General features: G+C 41.8%; 1 protein-coding gene across 1 annotated transcript; it reads left to right on the top strand.

The window, feature by feature from the left end:
* Positions 1-24: 24 nt before the first annotated feature.
* On the top strand, positions 25-21,889 carry apln (apelin). Its single transcript, XM_030739149.1, has 3 exons — positions 25-554; positions 14,118-14,284; positions 18,101-21,889. Exons 1-2 carry the CDS (start codon positions 488-490, stop codon positions 14,276-14,278), a joined length of 228 nt encoding a protein of 75 aa, XP_030595009.1. The 5' UTR covers positions 25-487; the 3' UTR covers positions 14,279-14,284; positions 18,101-21,889.
* The last annotated feature ends 332 nt before the right edge of the window (positions 21,890-22,221 follow it).

Raw genomic sequence — 22,221 nt, 5'->3', positions numbered from 1 at the left:
CTTCTTATCCAAGGCAAACAGGAGTCACACACGCACGCACAGAGACACACCGACAGGCAGACCCGCAGGCTGACTTTCAGCACATTCACAGCTCCGCTGAACTCACACTGCCGTTTCTTTGACAGAAGAAAAGAAGAGATACACGTACACACACACCTCCGTGGGAGAGCTCAGATAAAGACGTGCCTTCAGTCTTGGAGTGGCGCTGTCACACACTGATACACAAATACGTATTTAGACAAATACACAGGCACAGTCAGGGAGCCACCACAAGCCACACACACACTCCCACAAACTGACACACTCACTTCTCTCATACACACACACAGACACACACACACAGGGGAGCAAACAGTCTCTCTCTCCTTCTTGCTCGCTCAACTGCTCTCCCTTTCCCTCTCTCTCTCTCACTCCCTCCCATCCACACACACACACCACTACAGTATATCAGTGAGTGACTAGCGGAGAGCCAGAGGGGAGTGCAGAAATGAATGTGAAGATCCTGACGCTGGTGATTGTGCTCTTGGTGTCTCTGCTGTGTTCTGCCAGTGCTGGTGAGTACAGAAGCGGCCAGTCTTGTCGCTGGTTGTCTCCCTTTGCTTTGTATTTCTTTCTCTATGTGCCTTGGGCTTGTGCAGGCAGCGGTAGTTGATCAGTTACCCAGCATGGTTAGCCTTGTGTGGGCTCTGAAAGGCAGGAATAAATATCAGCACCTGGTTGTATACAGTACTGCACTGCAGTGGTTATACTGTCTGCTATTGTACTGCCATGGCTTTTATGATAAAGTTGAATGTGGGTTCTAGCTTAGATTGATCATTTTCCTCCCTGCCTCACCTTGCTGTGTGCTTATAAGAGATGAAATGTAAAGAGGTTTTTATTGATGGGCTTTCATGTGTTGAGCTGCTACTGAGTGATAGAGATCCTGGATGTATGGGTGACTGTTTGTGGTTGTTATGAAATATAAGGTATGCATGGCACATGTTCTGTAAGGTGGAGTGGTTCATTCATTGCTTGATGTATTCCATTTGACCCAAGTGCTATATAATTATTAGAGCACCAACATATATATGCATGCGTGCCTCCTGTGGTGATGATAATGAGGACTGTAATTGTTGTACGCATCAATGAGGGGAACTCAGATCCCAGATGCATGGATGGTCTCTGGAGGGGCTCGGGCTTGATGCCTTGTCACAGTAAAATTCCGTAAAGTGCTGCTGCATGTCTGGAGCCATTGTTGGACTATATATCAGTTCTACTGTGGACCTCAAATGTCTGTAATTTGGAACAACAACAATGACTTGGGACATTTACTCAGGGAGAGGGCATATCCTCTCTGGTGGTTCATGGGAGTAAATTGATCCTGACGGGGGACTTTAGACAATCTGCAGATTTGATGCAGGTAACATTATGGTGTGAAAAAACAACAGTTAGGCCTGTGTAAATGTCTAGACTATTCTTGGGTTTATCACCTACCCACCAAGTAAAGCTGCTTAGAAAACACACAGGCAGGTTGTGCTGATATTTAATACACATGCAAGATGCATATTGCTGGATATGGAGCGTTTATTATAACATTTAGCCTACTGACATCCTACAGTATATGGACTACATTATGAAGGACAAAGGTCTAAGGATATACATTGTAAGATACTTTATAGGCTATATGTTGCTAGGTCCTGTACAGACTGTGTTTGTGAGATACTGTTGTAGACTTTATGCTCACAAGATGCTGTCCACTCTGTATCGATCCATGACCACAGCACTCATGGTTCCCATGCTTCCCAGCACATTCATTACAGCGACATGCTATTTTGGTCTGGCTCTCAGCACATGAGCAAAATGGGAAGCAATTATCTAGCATCATGGTCAGTGTCGTTTTTCACACCCTGCGTGTAGCTAAGCGTGTTCCACGCCTGAGAGCCCACCGTGCTACATCAGCCGACAGGGAAAAGAAGGCTGCCATGCCTCGGGCTTTCATGGCAGCTTATCCCTCTCAACGTTCAAGTCATGCCGTGTATACGCCTCTCTGTTCCCTGGCTGCTACTGTAGTACCAGAGCTCCATTGACAGAGAGGAAGAGAAAGAAATGGAGCGAAAGAGAGGAAGGGATGCAAGTGTGTTGCAGCGTTGATGGGTGTGGGGAGGGATGCTAGCTGGAGTGTGCCTGCGTAGCACAAGCCTCTGCTACAGTATGCGCTGTCGCGGGAAGGTGTCGGAAAAGGCTCTGCATGTAGGCAGTGGGTGTGAAGCCTTTCATCTTGAGACAAACGCTTTTCCAGTTCAGTAGGCTTTTGCTTTCTCAGGCATCTGTGTGTGTGTACATGTGTGTCTGAGAAAAAAAGAGATACATAGAGAGTGAGTGAGACAGAGAAAGCGTGTGTGTGCGTGTGCATTTGTGTGCACTTGCAGGAAGCAGTGAATATAGAACTGGATCTGACTGATATAGGGTGGGGAAGTGTGAGCCTTGATTGTATTTACGGGTGCAGATGCATATTAGCAAGAACTGTACGCGCAACAGGCAATACACCTCAACAACCAAAAGCTACTTACGATATTCATTCAACACATTAGAAGAGCTGCTGTGGCCTTCTCCATGTAATATTAGCATCTTTTAGCAGCGCACTTCAATTACCCATCCTTGAGAAGCACTCTGGCACAAGAGTGGGCTCCAGCTTTGGACATGTGGTATCCATAATTCATCCCGAGGTCGATCACTCCTCCTGCGTCTGAGCAACTCTTAAAACTGGGATATAAACAGTTCAGTCTTGTGTCTGTCACAGCCTCTTAAAAAAAAAATCAAAGCTTCATTTTTCTCTGCCATGGAAACACCCTGCCAATCTTCACCTAGGGATGTGCGGGATAAAAACAATAGCAGCTGGTCCAGACAAGCACATGCACTCACCCACCCACACACACACACACACACACACACACACACACACACACACACACACACACACACACACACACACACACACACACACACACACACACACACACACACACAGGTGCAATTGCGCAGCCTGGGATGAACAGGTGAGGCTGTGGTGAGTGTGAGCGGGGCACGAGGCCCAGATCAGAGCCATTATCTGGCAGAGAGATCGTCTGCTTAGGAAGGGGGCGATTTTATGAGAGCTGTCAGCAGTGCTATTATTCCATATTAAACTTTGATGTATTGTTGGGGCTGGCTGCTCTGTGGCACCAGCATGCATCTACATACTGTACTTTTTCCAGCCTCGCTCAAATGCTCACCCGAGTGTTATGGGTCAAAGTACGTGCAGCCACTCATTAAAGCATATGGAGGCATAAAAACTGCCTAGTTAGGTGTGATTATTTTTTTTAAACATCTATAGATGTAAACCAAATGTGACCAGGAAGCTTTAATTATAATCTCCCAGTTTTCTAAAGTAATGAAGATGTTTGTGCCTGTGGATGTTATTACGGTGGAGAAAAGAAAAGGAGTTAAACTTTTCCAGATGTCCAGGGATAACATAACAACAGTGGGCAAACATTTGTGTCAAAAGGGGAGCAGTGGAAAGGTTATTACGGGATTACAGCGAATCACAGAGCCTTTTTTTTTTAAGGCAAAGAAGCTTGTGAGGGCCAGTTGGGTTTATATCTCACGCACACTACACATCCACAGGGTCAGACCAAATCTGTTCCATGAAGAACCTGGATTTCCTCTTGATACAACCTAAGGGTGAAATAGATCCAGCGACCTGCAGCGTCAATGTAGTGTTTCTGCTGCAGATGCAAACACACACTAACAAGTCTGAGCTGAGTTTGGAGCCTGGGTAAAGAGTGATTTGTTTTCCTTTTGTTGGCTTCTCTGTTGGCTTAAATAAAAGCACCAGAACTATGTTTTTATGACTATATATCCACATTGGTTGAGTTTAGGACATAGGATGAATATAAATTTGTCACCCGTTGGATATTTTTTTCATCCTACTTATACTGTATGCATGTGTTGATTTATTGTGCTGCACAACATGTTCTTTAGACTGTAATTAAGGACAGCCAAGAGGGGAATTACATCAGGAATTTCTGACAGCAACAATATTTCTCACTTGGTGAAAAAACAAAAAACAACCAAGTTATGTTGAATATAAACACTAATACCATCAATTTAGTGTAAACATAGTTTGCTTATTATTTGCTTATTATCAGCTACAAACCCATATTATGCATGAGGTTCTCATTTCTTCCCTTTGTGTTGACACTGTATAAATAAGGCATTAAACCACTGTGGTCTGTATTTAATCGCACAGACAGGACTGCTTTACTGCAATTCTATTTTTAATCTATGTTCCTATGCAGGTATTTTATCTTGTTACACAATTATACTATACTATTTTCATTCCGTATCACCCAACTCTGCTTGGGTTCATGATGTGGACCTCAGTGCTGCTTGAAGTTTCTGTGAAATGCACATTAAAAAAAACGGCTTCCTGAGATCTGTGTAATACTGTATCACCCAACATGAGAGCTTTGTGAATGGCATTCTGGCACTCACAAATAATTGCTCTGGAGTGGAAGTTGAGGAAGAGATTTAGTGAAAAATCATAATTCATTTGGTAGGGATATAAGGCTAACCTTTGGGTGAACACTCCCCAGAGAGGTCAGCTGTTGAAGACTTTGGCATATGTGACTGGTGTGCTGCTGTAATGTGATTCAGAACCCATTGAATGAATAAATCTACTCACTTAGATCTTCCCCTGAGAGAAAAACCAGTGTGTGTGTGTGTGTGTGTGTGGGTGGGGGGGGGGGGGGGGGGGGGGGGGGGTCCAAGAGACAGAAAAATAGAAGGGAAGAAAATTGCTATCTGAGTTGCACAGGCAATTCCAGCTACATCGAAAATTCAGGCAGGTGTTTAAGACTACTGAAAAGTGTAATAATGGCATTTCTTGGTAGTAAAGAAGACTTCTGATAAGCTGCATTTGCTTCCTTTATTACTGAAGTCCAGATCTCCTTTGAGTTTTGAGGGCACGGGCCTTTAGCTTTGGGTAAGGGTTATTTCGAGGGACTCCTGTGTTAACCAGACCTCATGTGATCACCAGACCCTATCATCAGACCCAGGGCACTCGTTACAACTTAATTAGAGCCAGATATTTTCAAAATCTGCCCATTTTTTTTCCTCCAGTGTCCAATATTAAAGTGATTTATGACTCTCTTTTTGAACATTAAGTGTTACATTTATAGTGGTTGTACAGCAGATCAGATTCCTGATTGAGATCCGAGAGGACATTTTATTAAGAGCCTGCCAGACCACAGAATAAATACTGTGATCTTTGGGAATGCAGGTGCCTTAATTACTTTCATACTCAATTTGTAGGAAGTCAGAATAGGAAAATATGACTTCTGTACATTACTTTAAAAATGTCATTTCTGGAAGTTCATACTTCAGCGCCAAATAGGTATGCAGAAGCAGAACTGCATAAGTACAGTTTAGGGTATTGTCGCCACCAACATCAAACCTCTATAGGCAGCATCATGGATCAGTGAGATTTCATATATGGCTAAAAGTGATGCACAGCTGGCTGATGTTAGGCTGTTCTAATTCAGACGAGGGATTTCAATGCGTGAAGATGACAGTGTGGATTGGGGCTATGGAAGTGTAGCGGCACTTCTTAGATTTTGGGTTCATTTAGTGACTACCCCACTGGGATCTGCTTAAACTCAAAGCCTCAGGCAACATGATGTGCATGTCTCACTTATACTCAGGGAATTATAGGACGTTGTGGTACACCTCATGCGGTTTCAAACTGTCATGTACCTTATGCTCTTGACTTAAATTAAGTCCTTGGAAATGGGAAATGTGCAGTCTCCATACAACCGGGCCCTTTCTGTGACAGAGAAATCATTCATTTATGAAATCATGAATTATTCATCACCATTGCTCAGTCTTTGATCACAAATGTTATTTTCCCTGGGAGACTATTTCACACCTACACATACACTTAAACGCTGGTCAATGAAATGATCTGCCACTGATTGAATAGCATGGATTTCCCCATTTACCGTTTCCTGGATAAAGGCTAGGCTCCTCTCTTGTCTCTCTGCCTCATTCAGTGAGGAAGAGAGCCCACCCTGCACCACTCAGGGCCCCTGAACATGAACAGATGTTTTGAAAAAAAAAAAGGAAAGCAAAACAATATATAGAATTCATAAACATGCATCCACATCAGGCAAACAGTCTATCCTAAGAGTAGATGGAAACCTTGCTGATTCAGAAGGCCAATAAACACTGAAGTTCAGCTCACCTGCAGCATTGTGCAGCTAAATCTGTCAGTAAAAGTCTTTTTTATGTCTTTGCTAAATATGTGTGATGAATTGCTCATTATATATCATTGCATTGCCTTTAGCCAAATGTAATTTTTTCCACATGCCACATGCACAGTATATGATTTCTTGGGAGGGAGACACTTTGAATTCTACATACAGTTCATAAAGTACAAGATATTGAAGCAGAAAAGCAAGATTTACTCCTCAAACAATTTCTATATCTCTACTGTATATACAGCAATACCTTATTTTGAACTAATCTGTGCAGCTAAGCTTCAGGTTTCTAAGCTACTGTACTGCTTTTAGTATAGTTAACAGGTAACACTGTCTGATGCAATGTAGGTGCCATTTTCCTTTAATAGCTCTGTATATGCAGTGGGGAGAGGTGATGGTCTCCTTTGGCTTTAAAAGCTCTAGTGAACCCTGCACAGCAATGTTTCTCTCCCTCTTTCTGTATCTTTTTTCCCACATCTCAAGTGGGAGAAGGCATGCAGGTTCACAGCATGTGTGCGCGCACGCGCGCGTGTGTGTGTGTGTGTGTGTGGGGGGGGGGGGGGGTGTCACAGGAAAGGGAGGGGCTATGTTTGATTAGTGTGCCCATGGAAACGGATGGTTGGAGGATCCTTTGCCCTGACGTGCAATCTCTGGAGATTTGGGCAAAGGTTGGTATCCTTACTTCTAACTGTAGCTGTCATGCGCAGAGATCTACCCCCGCTGATGTTAGTGGAAACAACAGCAGCAGCAGCAGCCAGCACGTCTCCTGCTCCTGCCCTCAGCTGTTTGGGCACATCTAGTGAAAAGTTGTGAAAAGAAATCACCCTTGAATTATTTTATGTTTACATTTCTTCATGCAGTTCATGCAGCAGCATCTAACCTGTAGTAACCTTGCAGCCACAAATTCACCTCTTCAGCTGTAGTGGGGATGTGAATAAACCAACATGCAGTCAAGTGGTGAGGGGAGGCAGTGGCTTCATTAGCTGGCTCAATGCTGCTGCTGCTGCTGCTGCTGGCCCTTTGAACTCAGTGCTCTGATCATAGCAGAACACCAGTCTCACACCTCATCATTTCATACACTCTCTAATTCAGGAGTATATACAGCACTTCACAGGCAGCTGAATTACTCAAAGGGACATCTGTAGAAAGCCAGAAACCAGAGAGCTGCATGGTTTGTTTTTAATCACTTCTGAACCTTCAGTTTGGTTAGAGTTTAGAGGTAACTTTCAGAGTAAGATGGACAAAGGGTTAAGTTGAAAAGCTGCAGTAATGGGAGCAACTTTTCATGCACTTTGGTTTCCTCGGTGGAGTTTGTATAGACAAAGCCAGCCTTTAGCTCAGCCACAAGCCTAGTATTATCACAGCACAACAATGCTGCATATCAAACAGTCCCCGACAGAAATAAAAGAAAGTGCTCACGACCAAAACAAAACTCCCTACTCTCCTCCAAGAGGAACACTCAAAGTGCAGTGGCCCACAGAGGAGGTTAAAAACACCACAGACTGAGCCAGAGGGCTGATCTGACATTCAGACTCAGTGCAGTGAAATTTGTAAATTGAGAACCTGGTCGGGTGACAATGTCATTCTTTTTGCTCCAAACTGAGCGCCTTTCATGGTGGCTGCCATGGTAACATGGTCTGAAAGTCGACAAGCAATTGGTACCAGTTTCTGCCAAGGCCTAGACTTACTGGTAGGCATGCAATAAGCAGCATTTCCGACACTAAATGTTGGATTGTAAAGGATAAATGACAAGGGACGTCCTCCTTAGTTAGGCACCACTCCATATGTGCAGGATGAATGTGTGGCTGTCAGGCAGCGAGCAAATCCGCTGTGCGATGCTGTAGCAGAACTGAGGCTTATTCTAGGTTAAAGAAAATGTTTGGCTTGTATCTGGCACAATTAGCACATTTCATCCTTGGCTTAATAACCCTGATCCCCTAATGTGCTTATGCAGTAGGAGCATCTCTGCCCATGACATGTCTGTGGCAAAGGCATGCTATAGAGGGATTCATTAGCTTAAGCTACTCCTCTCCTTTTAGTGAATGAAGGAGGGAGGCACACGATGGAGACAGCAGGCCTCCAACGTCATGTAATAACCATGGCTACACACACCAGGGTATTTATTCTTCCTCTCTCCCACTAACACAAATATTGTTCTGCTACCCATAAGGATTACACAGTCTCACAATAAGCAACAACTATTTCCCTTACTGAAACAAACAATGCTACAATCATTATATTACTGTGTCTATATCAAGCAAATACTGTAATACTGTCCCCCATTTCATTTGAGCAAAACATTTGAGCATATGTTGTTAAACACTATGGAATGCTTTAATGTTATTAGTTAAGTTTATATGACTTTTTAGTTGTGCAAAGAGGACAGAAGCTTTAGTTCAGTGTCTCTCATTTAATCCGATAATGATGCAAACAGCCTATTAACCTCGAGAGACACAAGAAATAAGACTCAGAGTCTCCAGCTGTGCTAGTTGCCCACTGAGGCTGTACTGTGATACTACTTCTAGCACTATAACATGCTCCAAAATGATAACACTAACATGCAGAGAAAAATTGTGTATGATGTTTACTATGCTAGTTATTTTCCTTCATCTAGTCATCATTGTAACATTTAACGGGATTTAGGCACTCTACATGAAATACAGCTGAGAACAATGGGAATTATTCAATTTGGTGGGTCTTTGACCTTACATGGAAGGTTAAAGAGAACCTATTAGGATTTCCTTAATTTCTGTCATTTATACTATGAGCAGTGTAATTGCTCTGCCTCGCCCATGTGCTGTTCAAACTTTATGTTTGCAAGGGGCATCCAATCAGAAGAATGTTGCTTTAAAGAAGAGCTGGCGTAGAGGAGAGTATGAGATAAATAAGGATTATTTTGAACTGTGAATCATGCAAGAGTCCAAGAATAAAAGTATAGAGCTGAAAATGACATAATAGGTCCGCTTTAAGGACTTCACATGAGTATAAACATATTTATACTGCTTAAACATTTCAACATATGAACCATGAAAGCCTTGTGCAAAAATCTATGTCAGCGCCTCATGGTAATGTTGAGGTACTTCAGTGATTGAATGCAAAAAAGCGAATTCCAGTGGAATTCATCCTCAATACACCACGAATGCCTGTAGAATTGTTAATTATAACTGTTAAGTGTTGACATCTTGGACATTAATGAGGTTTTTGATGCCCTGAGACAAATGTCTCTTCACATTCCCCATTCCCACTCTCCCAGTTATTTGTTTACAGCTTGATATACATCGGTACAGACTGCAGCGCACGAGGCGCAGATGTGTCAGATGAGTGATGTAGGGACAGTGATAAAACAAAACACAGGAGAGATTAGATTTGAAATGCCCAGCCAGCCGTGAAAATGCATCTCTGAGATTGCACACAATTGATTCATAATCAGTGTGACTGTGAGTGATGAGGCAAGACGAGTAAACAAACAAATAAGATTCGAGAGGACAGCAAATCAATTTCAGGTGACAAAGAAAATTAAACATAGCTACGATTAAATTTTAGTGGCCATTCTTCACTGTGACTGTTTACATTTGATGCAACACTTTCTAATGAACACGGCTCCCCTGTTAAACTTGTTGCTGTGGACTCACGAGCTGGTTTAATCTCTTATGTCCTAGTGGCAGAAAAACGATTATGCTGTAGCTGCATTTACAAGAGCAGGCATTTGTTATGTGGTCATTTTGGCAGTCAATACACACAAATCAGCTTTACAACTATTAATAAGCAACTCTGGCCCATTTGCTGTGCTGTGTTCCTGCACTGACACAGCACTGTGATATATAGGTTGCTCTTGCCAGCCATGAGGGCAGCTGATGAACTTGGCATTAAACCAGAGGACAGCCATTTCTCTTCTCTCTTCTGACTGGATGGACAAGTGCTAGAAGATGTATGTCTCTCCAGGCTCCGTTGATGGACTGTTGCAGAATCAACAGGGATAACCTGTCAGTATTCGACTTTCCGCTGGGCTGTAATAAGACAGAGCACCAGCCATCGCCAAAAAAAAACAACAAAAAAAACCACATAACATAACAGATATTACCTTAGGAGGTGGTGAAATTAGGGTTTGGGAGCAGGGAGCAGCCCAGCAGCTATTCATCATTAGTCTGGATACTGGCCAGTTTGCGACACTGTCATCTACTCTTTTTTCCTCTCCTACTCACCCTTACTCTTGGCCTTCTTAAGCAAGTTCTGAAGCAACAGTAGCAGCAGTAACAAGGCATTCCTGAAATTCCCTCTTTATTAAATTTTAATTAGGAAATTACAATGTGGGGCATGGAAGTGTGGAGATGTGAGGGCAAAACTGGGGCTCCAAGGTCATCAGAAGTAGAGATAAGAGACTTCGTATTGTGAGACATATACTATCGTGCCATTTTACTGTTGTGCCAGCTGGACATAAACACAGGAATCTCTTATGGGAAAAGATCAAATGTGATACCACAGAAGCTGGATCCAATTTCACAGCAATAAGATAGCTGAGATATCTTTGTTTATGGAGATGAAATATGTGTTATTCAATGATAAACCTGCCATGGAAACAATCAAAGGATCTTCTGCAGAAGCAACAGATGCTGCGACACTCATTCTGCAGGTATTCCAGTGATCCTAGGCTTGCTGTTGATGTAGGTTGTTTCTGTCACACTGAGAAGCTTTCCCTGCAAGCTGCAAGAGTTAATCTATACTACCAGTGTTATCACTGAGGCCCTGCTTATTTTTAGCAGCTTTCATTACATTTCTCTATCCCATAGGCACATTGTATGAGTTCAGATTTTCGAGGAGAATCACAAGATTTTCTCCCAATGCCGAGCAGTGCCTGACAGCTTGCTGTGGCAGGAGACATCTAAATTGTCTCATTATGGACCTGGGTTATGACAGGCTGAGCCACCCGGAGAAGAAGATGAGTTGTGTGAGCTGAGGGACAATTACTTTACCATCTTGCACTGCAGTGTGTGTAAGTCTGCACAGTGACTGACTCCATGTGTGTTTTCCAGTACTTGTTAAAGTAGTCCATCGCTCAAAGATCAGCTGCAGTTGGGCATTAAGTAGAACTGCAGGTTCCACTGTGAGACATAAAAAGTCAGTACGCTGTAAGTAAACTGCCTGCTGACCTTTCCAAAGCCCGAGATTGGAAGGTTGTATCTCCCAATTTGTGTTTCTTTGTCATTCAGACAATTGTGCTTATTTCAAAGAGCTATTGGATGGGTGACCAGAGCGGAAGCACAGTTTTAATATCACCCACAAGCACTCTTAAATGTACAAATCCTGACAAAAACTGCGCACCATTTTCCCATTCCCTGAACTGTTCTTGTGTCTTCCACCTTCAAATGTTGCCACGCCACCCCTTTTCACCCCAGCTTCAACTGTGGCCATTCATTGCAGCTAAAACAACTGTCTCTGTCTCTGAAATATTGTACGAACAAGTTTATTTCAAGCATGCAGACGCTAAATGCTGAAGACTCCCTCCATTGTGTTTCTGTGTGTTCTATGTCTAAACGCCTAGGGTGTTTCAGGGGTGAATGAGGAGAAACAGGACCTCCCTATAAAACTTCTGTTAGCCTCAAAATCTTCTCAAACACGGAGAGCATTAAGATTCAAGCCCCTGGATTTGAGAGAAATGAACTGAATGCCTTCAGAATGAGTAAACGTCCCTCATTCGCTGTGTATCTGGAACAATAACAAAAGGATAATGTGCAGATTAGTGCTCCAAGGGGCAAGGATGTGCTTTAGATGTAGAAATATGCAACCAAGACTTTCCCTGCTGCCAATGAATTAGCCCACTGTTAGCCCACAAATATACTGTGTAATATGCTTGCCGGAGAAGATTAGCATGGAAATGGAACTTGAGATGTCTGGTGTTTCGGGGATATACATTAAAAACATTCAACAAGCTGTCTAGCTCGGTCACGCAATACACCATGATTTAAACCTGAAAGCTAGAAACCCTTCTCTATTTCCTCCTTTTCAGTGGAAGCTGGTCTTTTAAAAATGTCTTCATAAAGCCACAGCTGAAGGTCATTAATTAATAAAGGCTGCAGAAAGACTGTTTTGAATGCCGCTCTTGTAGAAAGGTGCCCTCTATTCAACCACACTGATCTTAGATATTAGAGAAACTTGAGGGTTTTAAATGCAGTAGACGATGTTCTGAAGACACTCTTTAAAGTTTCAGACAGACAAAATTCTTAGTGTTTCTTCATTTAATGTCTCATTTAATACTCAACAACAACTAAACTGATGGAAACAGTTTTGAGGAAGCAGGGAACCTAGCATCATTATGGCTTTTCTAAGCTGTTCAAGTGCTGTCCTCAGTGTATTTTCTGCTTTTACAAGCCTCTGCAGTCAACTGGGTGACTTATCTTAAGCTGCGTCCTCACCCCAGCTCTTGTAAAACCAAGGAAGATCATTCCCCAGGGAATTCTAAAATGGTGCCAGTCTCTCAAGGAGGGGAGACAGGAATGTCATGACCTCATGTGAATAATGTCAATCAGCTTGTTTGATGAGAGACACCCAAAGAAAGAAGGAAGGTTGGCGGTTTGGCTCTGAAGGAATCTTTTTCTTATGGGTAGATAAGGTTGCTGAACAAAGTATTTTACTAAAGTAAGAAAGGTGCACTCTACAACTCTGAAGATGTCTTTGGGGTTATCTATGCTTTAGTTTGAGATTACACTGGGGTATGGAATTTAGAAGTGGTGGTTATTTTGGAGGGTTTAATAAGAGAAACTATTGTGTTTGGTTACATAGACCCAGATTTTTAAAGTTTGACCAATACTATAGACTAAAACTCCCAATATCTTTGTCTTCTGCTTCAATTCTGATCATTTAAGTCTGCCTTTTGTGAGTCCTTCAATCTTTACAAGTCAGAAATCTCTAGAGTGCCCATGCAATCAGTGCACAGCTCCATTTCAGTAACTTAATATTATATGAAATTAATGGTTGGTTACATACATTCATTTGTTATTTAAAATGAAAAATGCATCACTGTGTATGTAATACCCACAATATTTGCTGGTGTGATATTTAATCACTTTGACATATCCAAAGCCCTTTGCTGCTTTTCCTCAAATTTTACTGGATGAATGAACTGGGTGTGGTGTGAAAGATCACCCATGTTAAATATCCTGTTACACACAAAGATATGCTGCAAAATATTTTAAAGAAAAGATCTCTTGATCCCCAGGGGTGGGTGTGGGGGGGGCATAATAGGTTGAAAGGTCACAGAGACACTTGGACTGGACTAAACCATTAAAAAAAATGGAAGTGATGGAGGACCGGGGGGGAGAGGGGAGGGGGGCTTAAGGGGATCAGGCCACACTTATTGAGAGATGACTGAAAACATCTGGGATCACTCTCAAACACATATTCACATGCACTCTGTGAGACCCAACGCTGTTAAACCCATCCCCAAGTTTGGCTCAAACACTGCCACAAGATGCACCTCCACAAGGTTTGGTGCTTGTTTGTAATCTTGAGGAAGAGTGACGGAGACATGAGACATGAGGGTTTCAGGGTTTTTTCATTTCTGCCAGAGCTATGTGTCTCTGTTGTGCCTTGCTTTGGACCACACTGACTTGATGAACTACAATGCTGGTTGGGCTTAGAGAGACCCACACACATTATCACACGCATACATTTGTCTCTTCTTTCCTCATCTATAACCAGTGCGATTCTTCTTTGCATCTGCAGACATATTTTTCTTAGGCACTGATGCTTAGCTGATATCCTGAGTGAAAAGAGATTGTGAAACATCTCTACAAGAGATGTTTTTGGGTGTCTAACTGGTCCCTTCTCTGTGTGTGTGTCTTCCAGGTCCCATGGCCTCCACGGTGCATGGCAGAGAGCTGCAAGAGACATCTAGAAAAATGGCCCAGCAAAATTCTGCAAGGGGCGGTCAGACCCACAGACCATCCGGCTTGAAGAGAAGACGCCCACGGCCCCGTCTTTCCCACAAGGGGCCCATGCCATTCTAGAGCAAGGTGAGCTTTTTTTTTTTTTTTTTTTTTTTTTTTTTACTGTCAGGGGTGAACACTCATTGGGCTTTGTTGACCAAATGTGCAATCAAACATCAGTGTCAAGCAGTAAAAGGCTTCCACCCTCTGTAGATTTCTTGTGAAATAAAAAAGATTTGCCAATCTCTGCTGTTTGCCCATTAGAACAATTTTCTGTCAAGTCAGAGCTACACATTTCTCCAGAGAATATGAGCCAAAGCACTTCCTGACATATTAAATTCTAACTGCTGACTTGTGAGGAAACCCAACTTCATAGAGGAATTTCTAAGAGGAATTTTATGTTGAGTCCTGAAATACTTTGTTGGCAGAATCGCTTCGGATGTTTTCAGTGACGAATGGGAAACTTAAACTCTTACAGGAACACTGAAACCTCTGTTAATGGCAGCCAGACTGAGCTCCACCACAAGGATGTTATTGTTGGCAAGCAGATTATTAGACTTAGCTCACCAGCTTGCATGCTTTCCCATTATGACTAAGGTGGTTTTTTTAAGTCTACCTCATTTATTTCCTCACACAGTAGAAAGATATACTTAGAAACCTTACCTCTGAGCCAATTCAGCTGGAACAAATCTTTACTCTCCACCTGATTAAATCAAATTAAAACACATTTTCCTCAAAGATAATAATCTGTCATACCGGGTGTGTGTGTGTGGCACAATTTTTCTCGCTTAACTTGCTGTCAAATAAAACAACACTTTGTGTGAAAAAGCTTTCATTCAAGATCAAAGATAATATTATACTTATCACCTTTTCACACCAATCTGAACCAAAACAAACTCTGAATTTTAATAAAACACAGATAAAGCTTCAATGAGAAACTAAAATATACCACGGCCATTTAAATAAACATGATCAAATTTAGAGAATATACAGATTTAAATCCACTGATGTCAGCATGTCACAGAATCCACATGGCTGCCTCAGACACCCTGGGAGACAAGACAATATCTCTGCAGGAGGTGTGGACTATACAACATTGACCTGCAGAGGTCCACCATAAATTTAATCTGTAGTGAGAGGAGGCTGCATCCAGAGAGTGTCAAGGCATGGTTAATCAGTTTTGAGAAGAAAAAAAAAAGGACCAAAGCTGCAGAAGTTTGGAAGCTCTGCTCTTTAAAGTAGCCAGTTTTATAATCTATAGCAAATCATAGATGCCAGACCAAACCAGGGTAGTTTGCACTTGAAGGACAGCATGGGTCTTACAACTTCCCTCGGTCTGCCAATAAAATGTGAGAATCCTCTCTGTGAGTTGAGTGGTCAGAGCTTATATTCATTGCCAGAATGCTGGCCACATAATAGGGGGAGCTTCAGGAAGTTGTGAAGCTCTGTAAAAGTGAACGCCTGAGTGGGTCACAATGCTGTCTCCGCAAACACCACTTAAACCACAACACGCTGAAGATTTCCTTTTTTTGTTCACTTCCCTCTCCGGCTCCCCTCATTCTTGCGGAGTTCATAGTTCACCTCATTCATGGACTTCTCCCCACATACCATGCCAATCCACCCCCCAGTGGGAATCGGGCCATCCATTAGCAGCATCTCAGCAATAGAGCTACCAACCTTCACTGAGAAAATGATCCAAAGAAAATCTGAGCTCAAACTCTGAAATTCTTCAGTTTATTCACAGCCTGACTGAAGGAATTAAGTCTTCACAAGACCTGATATCTAACATCACTCCATCCAACAAGCAGCTTTAAAAGCTTTGCTCTTCCTCATGTGTCCTGCTTTCTTCTTCAGTTTGTGCTGATGATGGGAAAACCACCCCTAGAAACAGCTGGAGTTGCAGTTTGTTCGATCAAAGCTTGAGTTCAATGGATACATCCAGCTGTGGACAGGGACTTGTACACATATAGACTGTCTATAGATATGTCGTTTCTGGCCTAAACTTAATTATCACACTGTTTATATCAAAGATTAACAACAATGATTGCCCTGACATCATCAATCCTCTAGCTCAGCGCTATTTAGCAATATCACCCCATTTCAGTGTCAACAACAGCTCATCTTTTATTATCTATGACACCAGAGGCAAAGTTGGGTTTTTTTCATCATTACACATTCCAGATGTGAACCACTCTAAGAAGAAAGAGCGCGACCTGGGTCATCTTCTTTGAGTAGGCTCAGATCAAACCATGCTATTACAACTCTTGGATCTAAGCCATGCCAGTGACAGTCTAAAAGACGACGAGGATATTTTAGATTTAAAGCCAGAGGCAATTTATGAAAACCCCTAGTGGCCTTGAGTGTGAGAAAGCTCAGTGAATGAGTCTTTTATAGAGTTTCCCAACAATGTAGATCAGGTCTGCGTTTTCTCCCAGACACGCACTGTTGTGATGGAGTATGACTTCAAGGGAGCTGCTGCACTGAGATCATACCATATACCAAAAAGGACAACAACAAACAATACAATTCTGCGGTGATTAAATATACCATACATCAGTTCTCGAGGCATTACATGACCTCAGAAAAATGCCATCACAAAACAAGAACAGGCTCTTATCAGTGAATGAAGCTTGTTGTCTGAATCTTCTGAAATATCGCAGGCCAGGAGAAGATAAAAGATGTGGGAACATCAAAGATTTCGTCATTGTCAAGAAGTAATCCAACGCCCTGAGCATACTGTAGTATAACATTGGGCTTGTGTTCCACAGTGAGATACACAATTGTTTTTCTTACTGCTCCATCTTCCAATCAAAGACCGTGAAATCTGGTTGGAACATGTCTGGGACAGACTTATATTCTAGTTTATCAAGTGCAAGATAACACAAGGTATGACACAGAGAAGGCTTTAGTAGAAACTCCCTGAGGAGCACATTTATTGGTGAGGAAATTGAAACATCTCCATGTGGGCTGAGAAGTAGTCTGAATACAACATGATGACCGTCAACACTGTCAAAAACATATACTTTTTAAAAAAAAAATCTGCTAGCAGCGACATGTTGTAGTGCAATCAGAGCTTAATTACGATAAAAACAAAACAAACAAACAAAAAAAGCAGTGAGCAGAAGTAAGTTGGCTATTACCAATATGCTACATAAATATTTTGGTTATTCTAATAATTTAAGAGATTCTGCATTGAATATTGTGAATATTAAGGTGGTATTAAGAGTCTCTTTTGGTAGATAATAAAATTGAAAATAAAAATAATTTTAAGCAGGCAGTGTACACCGTTAATAGCATTCAACATTGTGCATGGCACAGTTATCGGACCATAAATTAAAAACTAAAACCAGAAGTGAAAAATAGCTAACTTAAATAAAAAAATTGAAATACACAGTAGTTGTTTTTAAAAGAGGAACAAGTCATTAAAATCATATTGTATATTTGCAAAACAAAGTAAAATAAAAGTGTGGAGGAAATTTCTTCAGGTTTTTATCAATTTGGTCAATTTTGCCAACACAACAAGCATGTTGAGACGTTGATGTGTATGTTTACTGAGACTGGAATGTAAGCATGGCTGAAAGTCAACTGCTTCCACAAAGTGTTGTATCTGTATTATAACATCTTGCTCCTGAAAAATCCACTTAAAATTATACTAATTAAAAGGTCTAAGACTAACGCTGATCTAACACTAAACTGAAAATGTCAAAGCACGTGGAAAATGAAAGTACCACTCAATATTTTCTATGCATTTATTTTACAAACATCTTCACTGACTGTAAAAACTGAGGTGAGATGTTGGGATGGTGTTAAGGTATTGTCTGCATGACTGCATGACTTTTAGGAAAAACAAACGACGCGTGCTTATGACATTGTGTGTGTGTGTGTTATTTTCCTGTTTTGCAGGCACTGCTTTGAGCGCCCTCCCCCAGGTTCTGATTTCTATGCTCTTCCTTTGCCTTGGGGGGCCTTGCAATGAAGGGCCTATGCTTGCCCAGCCTGAAGAGTGATGTCCATAGCACCTGCTGGTTCTTCAAGCAACTCTGTCCACAAAAAAATAAAAAATCAGGACAAGCCGCTCACCCTCAGCTCTAGGAGGAACTGGGGCCAGGGAAGGGGGGGGGGGGGTATTGAACCCGAGCTATCAGACTCTATTTCTCTGTCTCTTTCTCTCTCTCTCTCTCTCTCCTTCTCTCACTTCTTCACTACTTATCTCTGTCTTCTCCCAGGCATTTTTTTCCTTTATAATTTTCTTATTATTTGCTTAATAGAGCCCAATCATAGCAATCTCCCTGAGTGTCTCACACACTTTGCATGACATGTGGCGGAGAGGGAGCCCAGTCAAAACAATCTAATCTCAAAGCATTTGTCCCTTCTCCACGATGTGGTATTCCCATGTCTCGGATCCAAGGTTCCTGCAGCTGCTGAATTCATTGCTGTGTAGCTACTTAACAGCTTTACTGTCGGGTGAGGGCGCCGATCATGCAGAGGGGCAGTGTCAGTTTTAATAGTTGGCAAATAATACGTTTGCTTGTGATACTCTGGATGTCTTATGCGAAAAAGGAATAAAAAGGTTTCATGTTTGAAATGGACGAGCAAAAGCGTCACAACTCAATGGCATCACTATCATCACTTAATTATCATTATTAATGGTGCTTTGTACCTCCTAATGACATTACGTCCACATGCAAAGTAAAGACGGACTAAAAAGAGAGCACATATTATCAAAACAATCTAGTTAAGTGACAGAATAATTCCTTCATTTAGGAAATTCTTTAATCCAAAGCTATTTTGGTGTTTCTGAACTCATTAACACCTTGGGAGGCGGGGTTTATGGGCCTGCTCTGTAACATGTCCCACCTTGGATGAGTCCTTTGACCCCAAATCCCAATCCTGTCCCCAATCCCCAGCCTTCTCACCACACTGCTGCCCCCATGCAGCTGCTCTACGCGACTGTTAACTGGCAGTGGCGGTCTGCTCCACCGACAGGCCGTCTTGCCTTTTAATGAAGTGCCAAATAATAACCTACTCCACAATGCTGCCAGGAACGAAGCAATGAAAGGTTAGGGCGAAAACGAGAAACACATTACCTCTTGTTTGAAGTCTTGATACACTGACACATTATGCATTTTAAATTTCTGCAAAGAGAAATCCAACATGAAGAGGACAAGTTAAAATTAGACCAAAAAATAGCTCAGTTAATATGTCACCATGATCAGCCTACCACCAGTGCTCTGGCTGTTTTAATATTCAGCATATGGCTAGTTTGACCCTTTGACCGATATCTTTCACTGACAAAATGCTATGCCTTTCCATCATACTGGAATATATTACTGTTTGTTTATTTCTGTGTTATAGTTTTATTTCTTTTTTTCTCAGGGTGCTGTGATAGAGGCTTGTACTAGAGCAGTCTATTTTGTGCATTTATTTAACAAGACACAAACATACAGAACATTTAAAACTTATATGAGCATATTTTCATATATTGTATCTTTACTCTCCCTCTATGTATACACCAATATAGCCATGATTTATTCAGATTCAATCATTTTTAGTCACGATCCTTTCCCTACATTATGTTGGGTACAGTTGCCTTCCTGGTCTGCCCTTCCACAGCACAGGTGGTCGCGGCTTTGATCATTACACTCATTAAATCCTAGAGTTAATCTTTCTCAGATGGATCTCCCCAAGGTTGGCCAGGGCCACTTAGTCTGAGCTCATTGTTAAATTGGCTTAGACAGAAACTGCACCCTTCCCCCTTTGCAATCTCCGAACCCCTGCTGATTCAGTGTGTAACCATGTAACATATTAGGACTGTGACCTGTAGAAAAGACACTTTTCAATCCTTTCTTGTTGTGTATTAGGTGTGCAGAGCAACTTGCTAATTGATTTCTTTTTTTTAATATCTGCTACAGTTCAATCAGCAAACTAATTTCCTTCAAATCTTTTTTGACCACACAAGCAAATGGCAACTGGTTAACCTAGATTTCCAACACTTTTTCCCTCTCGCCATGTCTCATGCAAATATTATAATAAAATGCAGAGACTTCTCAGTCCCAGCATGAGATGCTTTTATTAAGAGAGCATCTAAAATCACAGTGGTAATCCACCCAGCCAAGCTCACCTTGATTAAAAATGTATTAAATCCTAGGGCACTGTGAAGTGTAATAATTTCAGTTCCACCATTATTTTTTCATACCCTCTCAGACAGAGATGTAGATTTCATTAATGCTTCTCGGGAGCGAGACAGCTTTGCTCAGAATGTTTCATGTATTATTGGGGATGATAGTAGGAAGATATGAGCTGGGGATGAAAGTTCAAAGCCGCAGGAGTTGGGATGCTGGAAGTAGACTGGGTCATGACACGGGGTTCAAATCAATATTTCCCCATCTTAGAAGTTATTGTTACGGAGCCGAGCAACGTCTGTATCCGCACTGTTCTTCATGAATGTATCCTCACCATTCGCACCAGCCATGCTGCCCTTTCAGAGACCAGAGCAAACCAATGTTTATGTAAAGAACCCTTTTCAAATCTTGGCCTGGGTATCAGTTGTATCCAAAAAAAAAAAAAAAAAAAAGATCATAAGCCAAATATCCCACTGATCCAAAGCCTCCGATGTCAACAAGTCCCAACAAATAGACGTGACTTTGCTCCAAGACTTCTCTGCATGGGTTTGCAAGGCTGCACTTTTGCAATTCCATTATGCTGCTGGAAAAATACACCCTGAAAACAAGAGTCTCTTGGTATGGAATGGTTTTCCAGTGTATTGTGACAATTCTTTTTGTCTGATTTTTGTCTAGCTGGTTGTCCAAAGCTTACTTTTTTGAATACAGTGTGAGAAGCTGTATCTTTTGTGGATGTAACAAAATAGAAAAGTAGTCTGCAGCACAATATGTCGTGGACACGTGAAAGCTTTCAGGCATTCTTTTCTTGTAGATCATAGCCCACAGCCCTCCCCTGCACATCAGGTTAATGGGCCTTGTGGTGTGGAAGGACAAGCACGTCCAGGCTCATACTGAAATGGTAAACCAATACATTATGCTCGGGGAGCAAAACCATTTTCCTTAATGGTCTTTTCCAGCAAGGCTTACACAAGAGAAACAATTCTTATCCTCTCAATGTTTCCTCTCCAGTTCTTCTTCTCTGTGACCATCACAAGGCCTGAGTAATGTTCCTATGCACTTGTTAGCATGTTTTCCTGGTAGAAAAATGTTTGTTCTGAGAACTTGCCCCCTCTGTGTTTAGTTATTTCCGTCTAAATGCATTTGGCTGGGAGTGTGTAAGGAGTGGGGATGAGCAGAGAGATAGATATGTGTTACTGGTGGAAATGAGAATAAGCTAGAAACAAGTTTTAAAATATGAGCTTAGTCATTTATATCCAATAGTTATCAACACCCCCACCCCCCCCATCCAACCCATCCAACACACACACACACACACAAACACACAAACAGACACACACAAACACAAAGAATGCAGAAAAACACGCCGTTTTTATTTTTTTAATCCTAAAATTCCTCTACACTGACCCAAACATTTCACTCATTGTGGAAGTGGCACAGAACACATTCCATGATCCTACCTAAGCCCATCAAACTGTATCATGTTGGCCTTCAGAGTGGGTGTCTGCAGGATCGAGTGGCTGATATTCAATCCAATGCATTCACAGTTTTTCCACTGGCTGGGCAATCCAAAGGATAACTAGATTTTATCTCCCGTGAGAAATGACTACGAGCTGTCATTATCTTGAAGCCTCAAAATGAGACTTCCTACACCCAGAATAGCACAGGCCCCTCCTGCCTTGATTGTGACACGTTCTCCATCTATGTAACCACTGTGTCAAAAATCGGATACATTCAGAACAATCTTAGGAGAAACACAGTGTGTAGGCTTACACACCATCGCAACAGTGTTACTAGGTCTCAAGCAGATACCATTTGAAAGATGATGTATTACTCCTGAAACTTATATCCTGTTTATGGTGTGTGCTCATATTACTCACCAGGCCAAATGTACAGTCCCTGTCT

This window comes from Archocentrus centrarchus, chromosome 10 (assembly GCF_007364275.1).
Source record: "Archocentrus centrarchus isolate MPI-CPG fArcCen1 chromosome 10, fArcCen1, whole genome shotgun sequence".
Lineage (NCBI taxonomy): Eukaryota > Metazoa > Chordata > Actinopteri > Cichliformes > Cichlidae > Archocentrus > Archocentrus centrarchus.
This window is presented reverse-complemented; position numbering and strand designations above follow the sequence as displayed.

Coding starts and splice junctions, on each gene's coding strand:
- apln (XM_030739149.1), top strand. CDS start 488: ATGAATGTGAAGATCCTGACGCTGGTGATTGTGCTCTTGGTGTCTCTG. Junction 555..14,117: donor GCTGTGTTCTGCCAGTGCTG/GTGAGTACAGAA, acceptor TGTGTCTTCCAG/GTCCCATGGCCTCCACGGTG.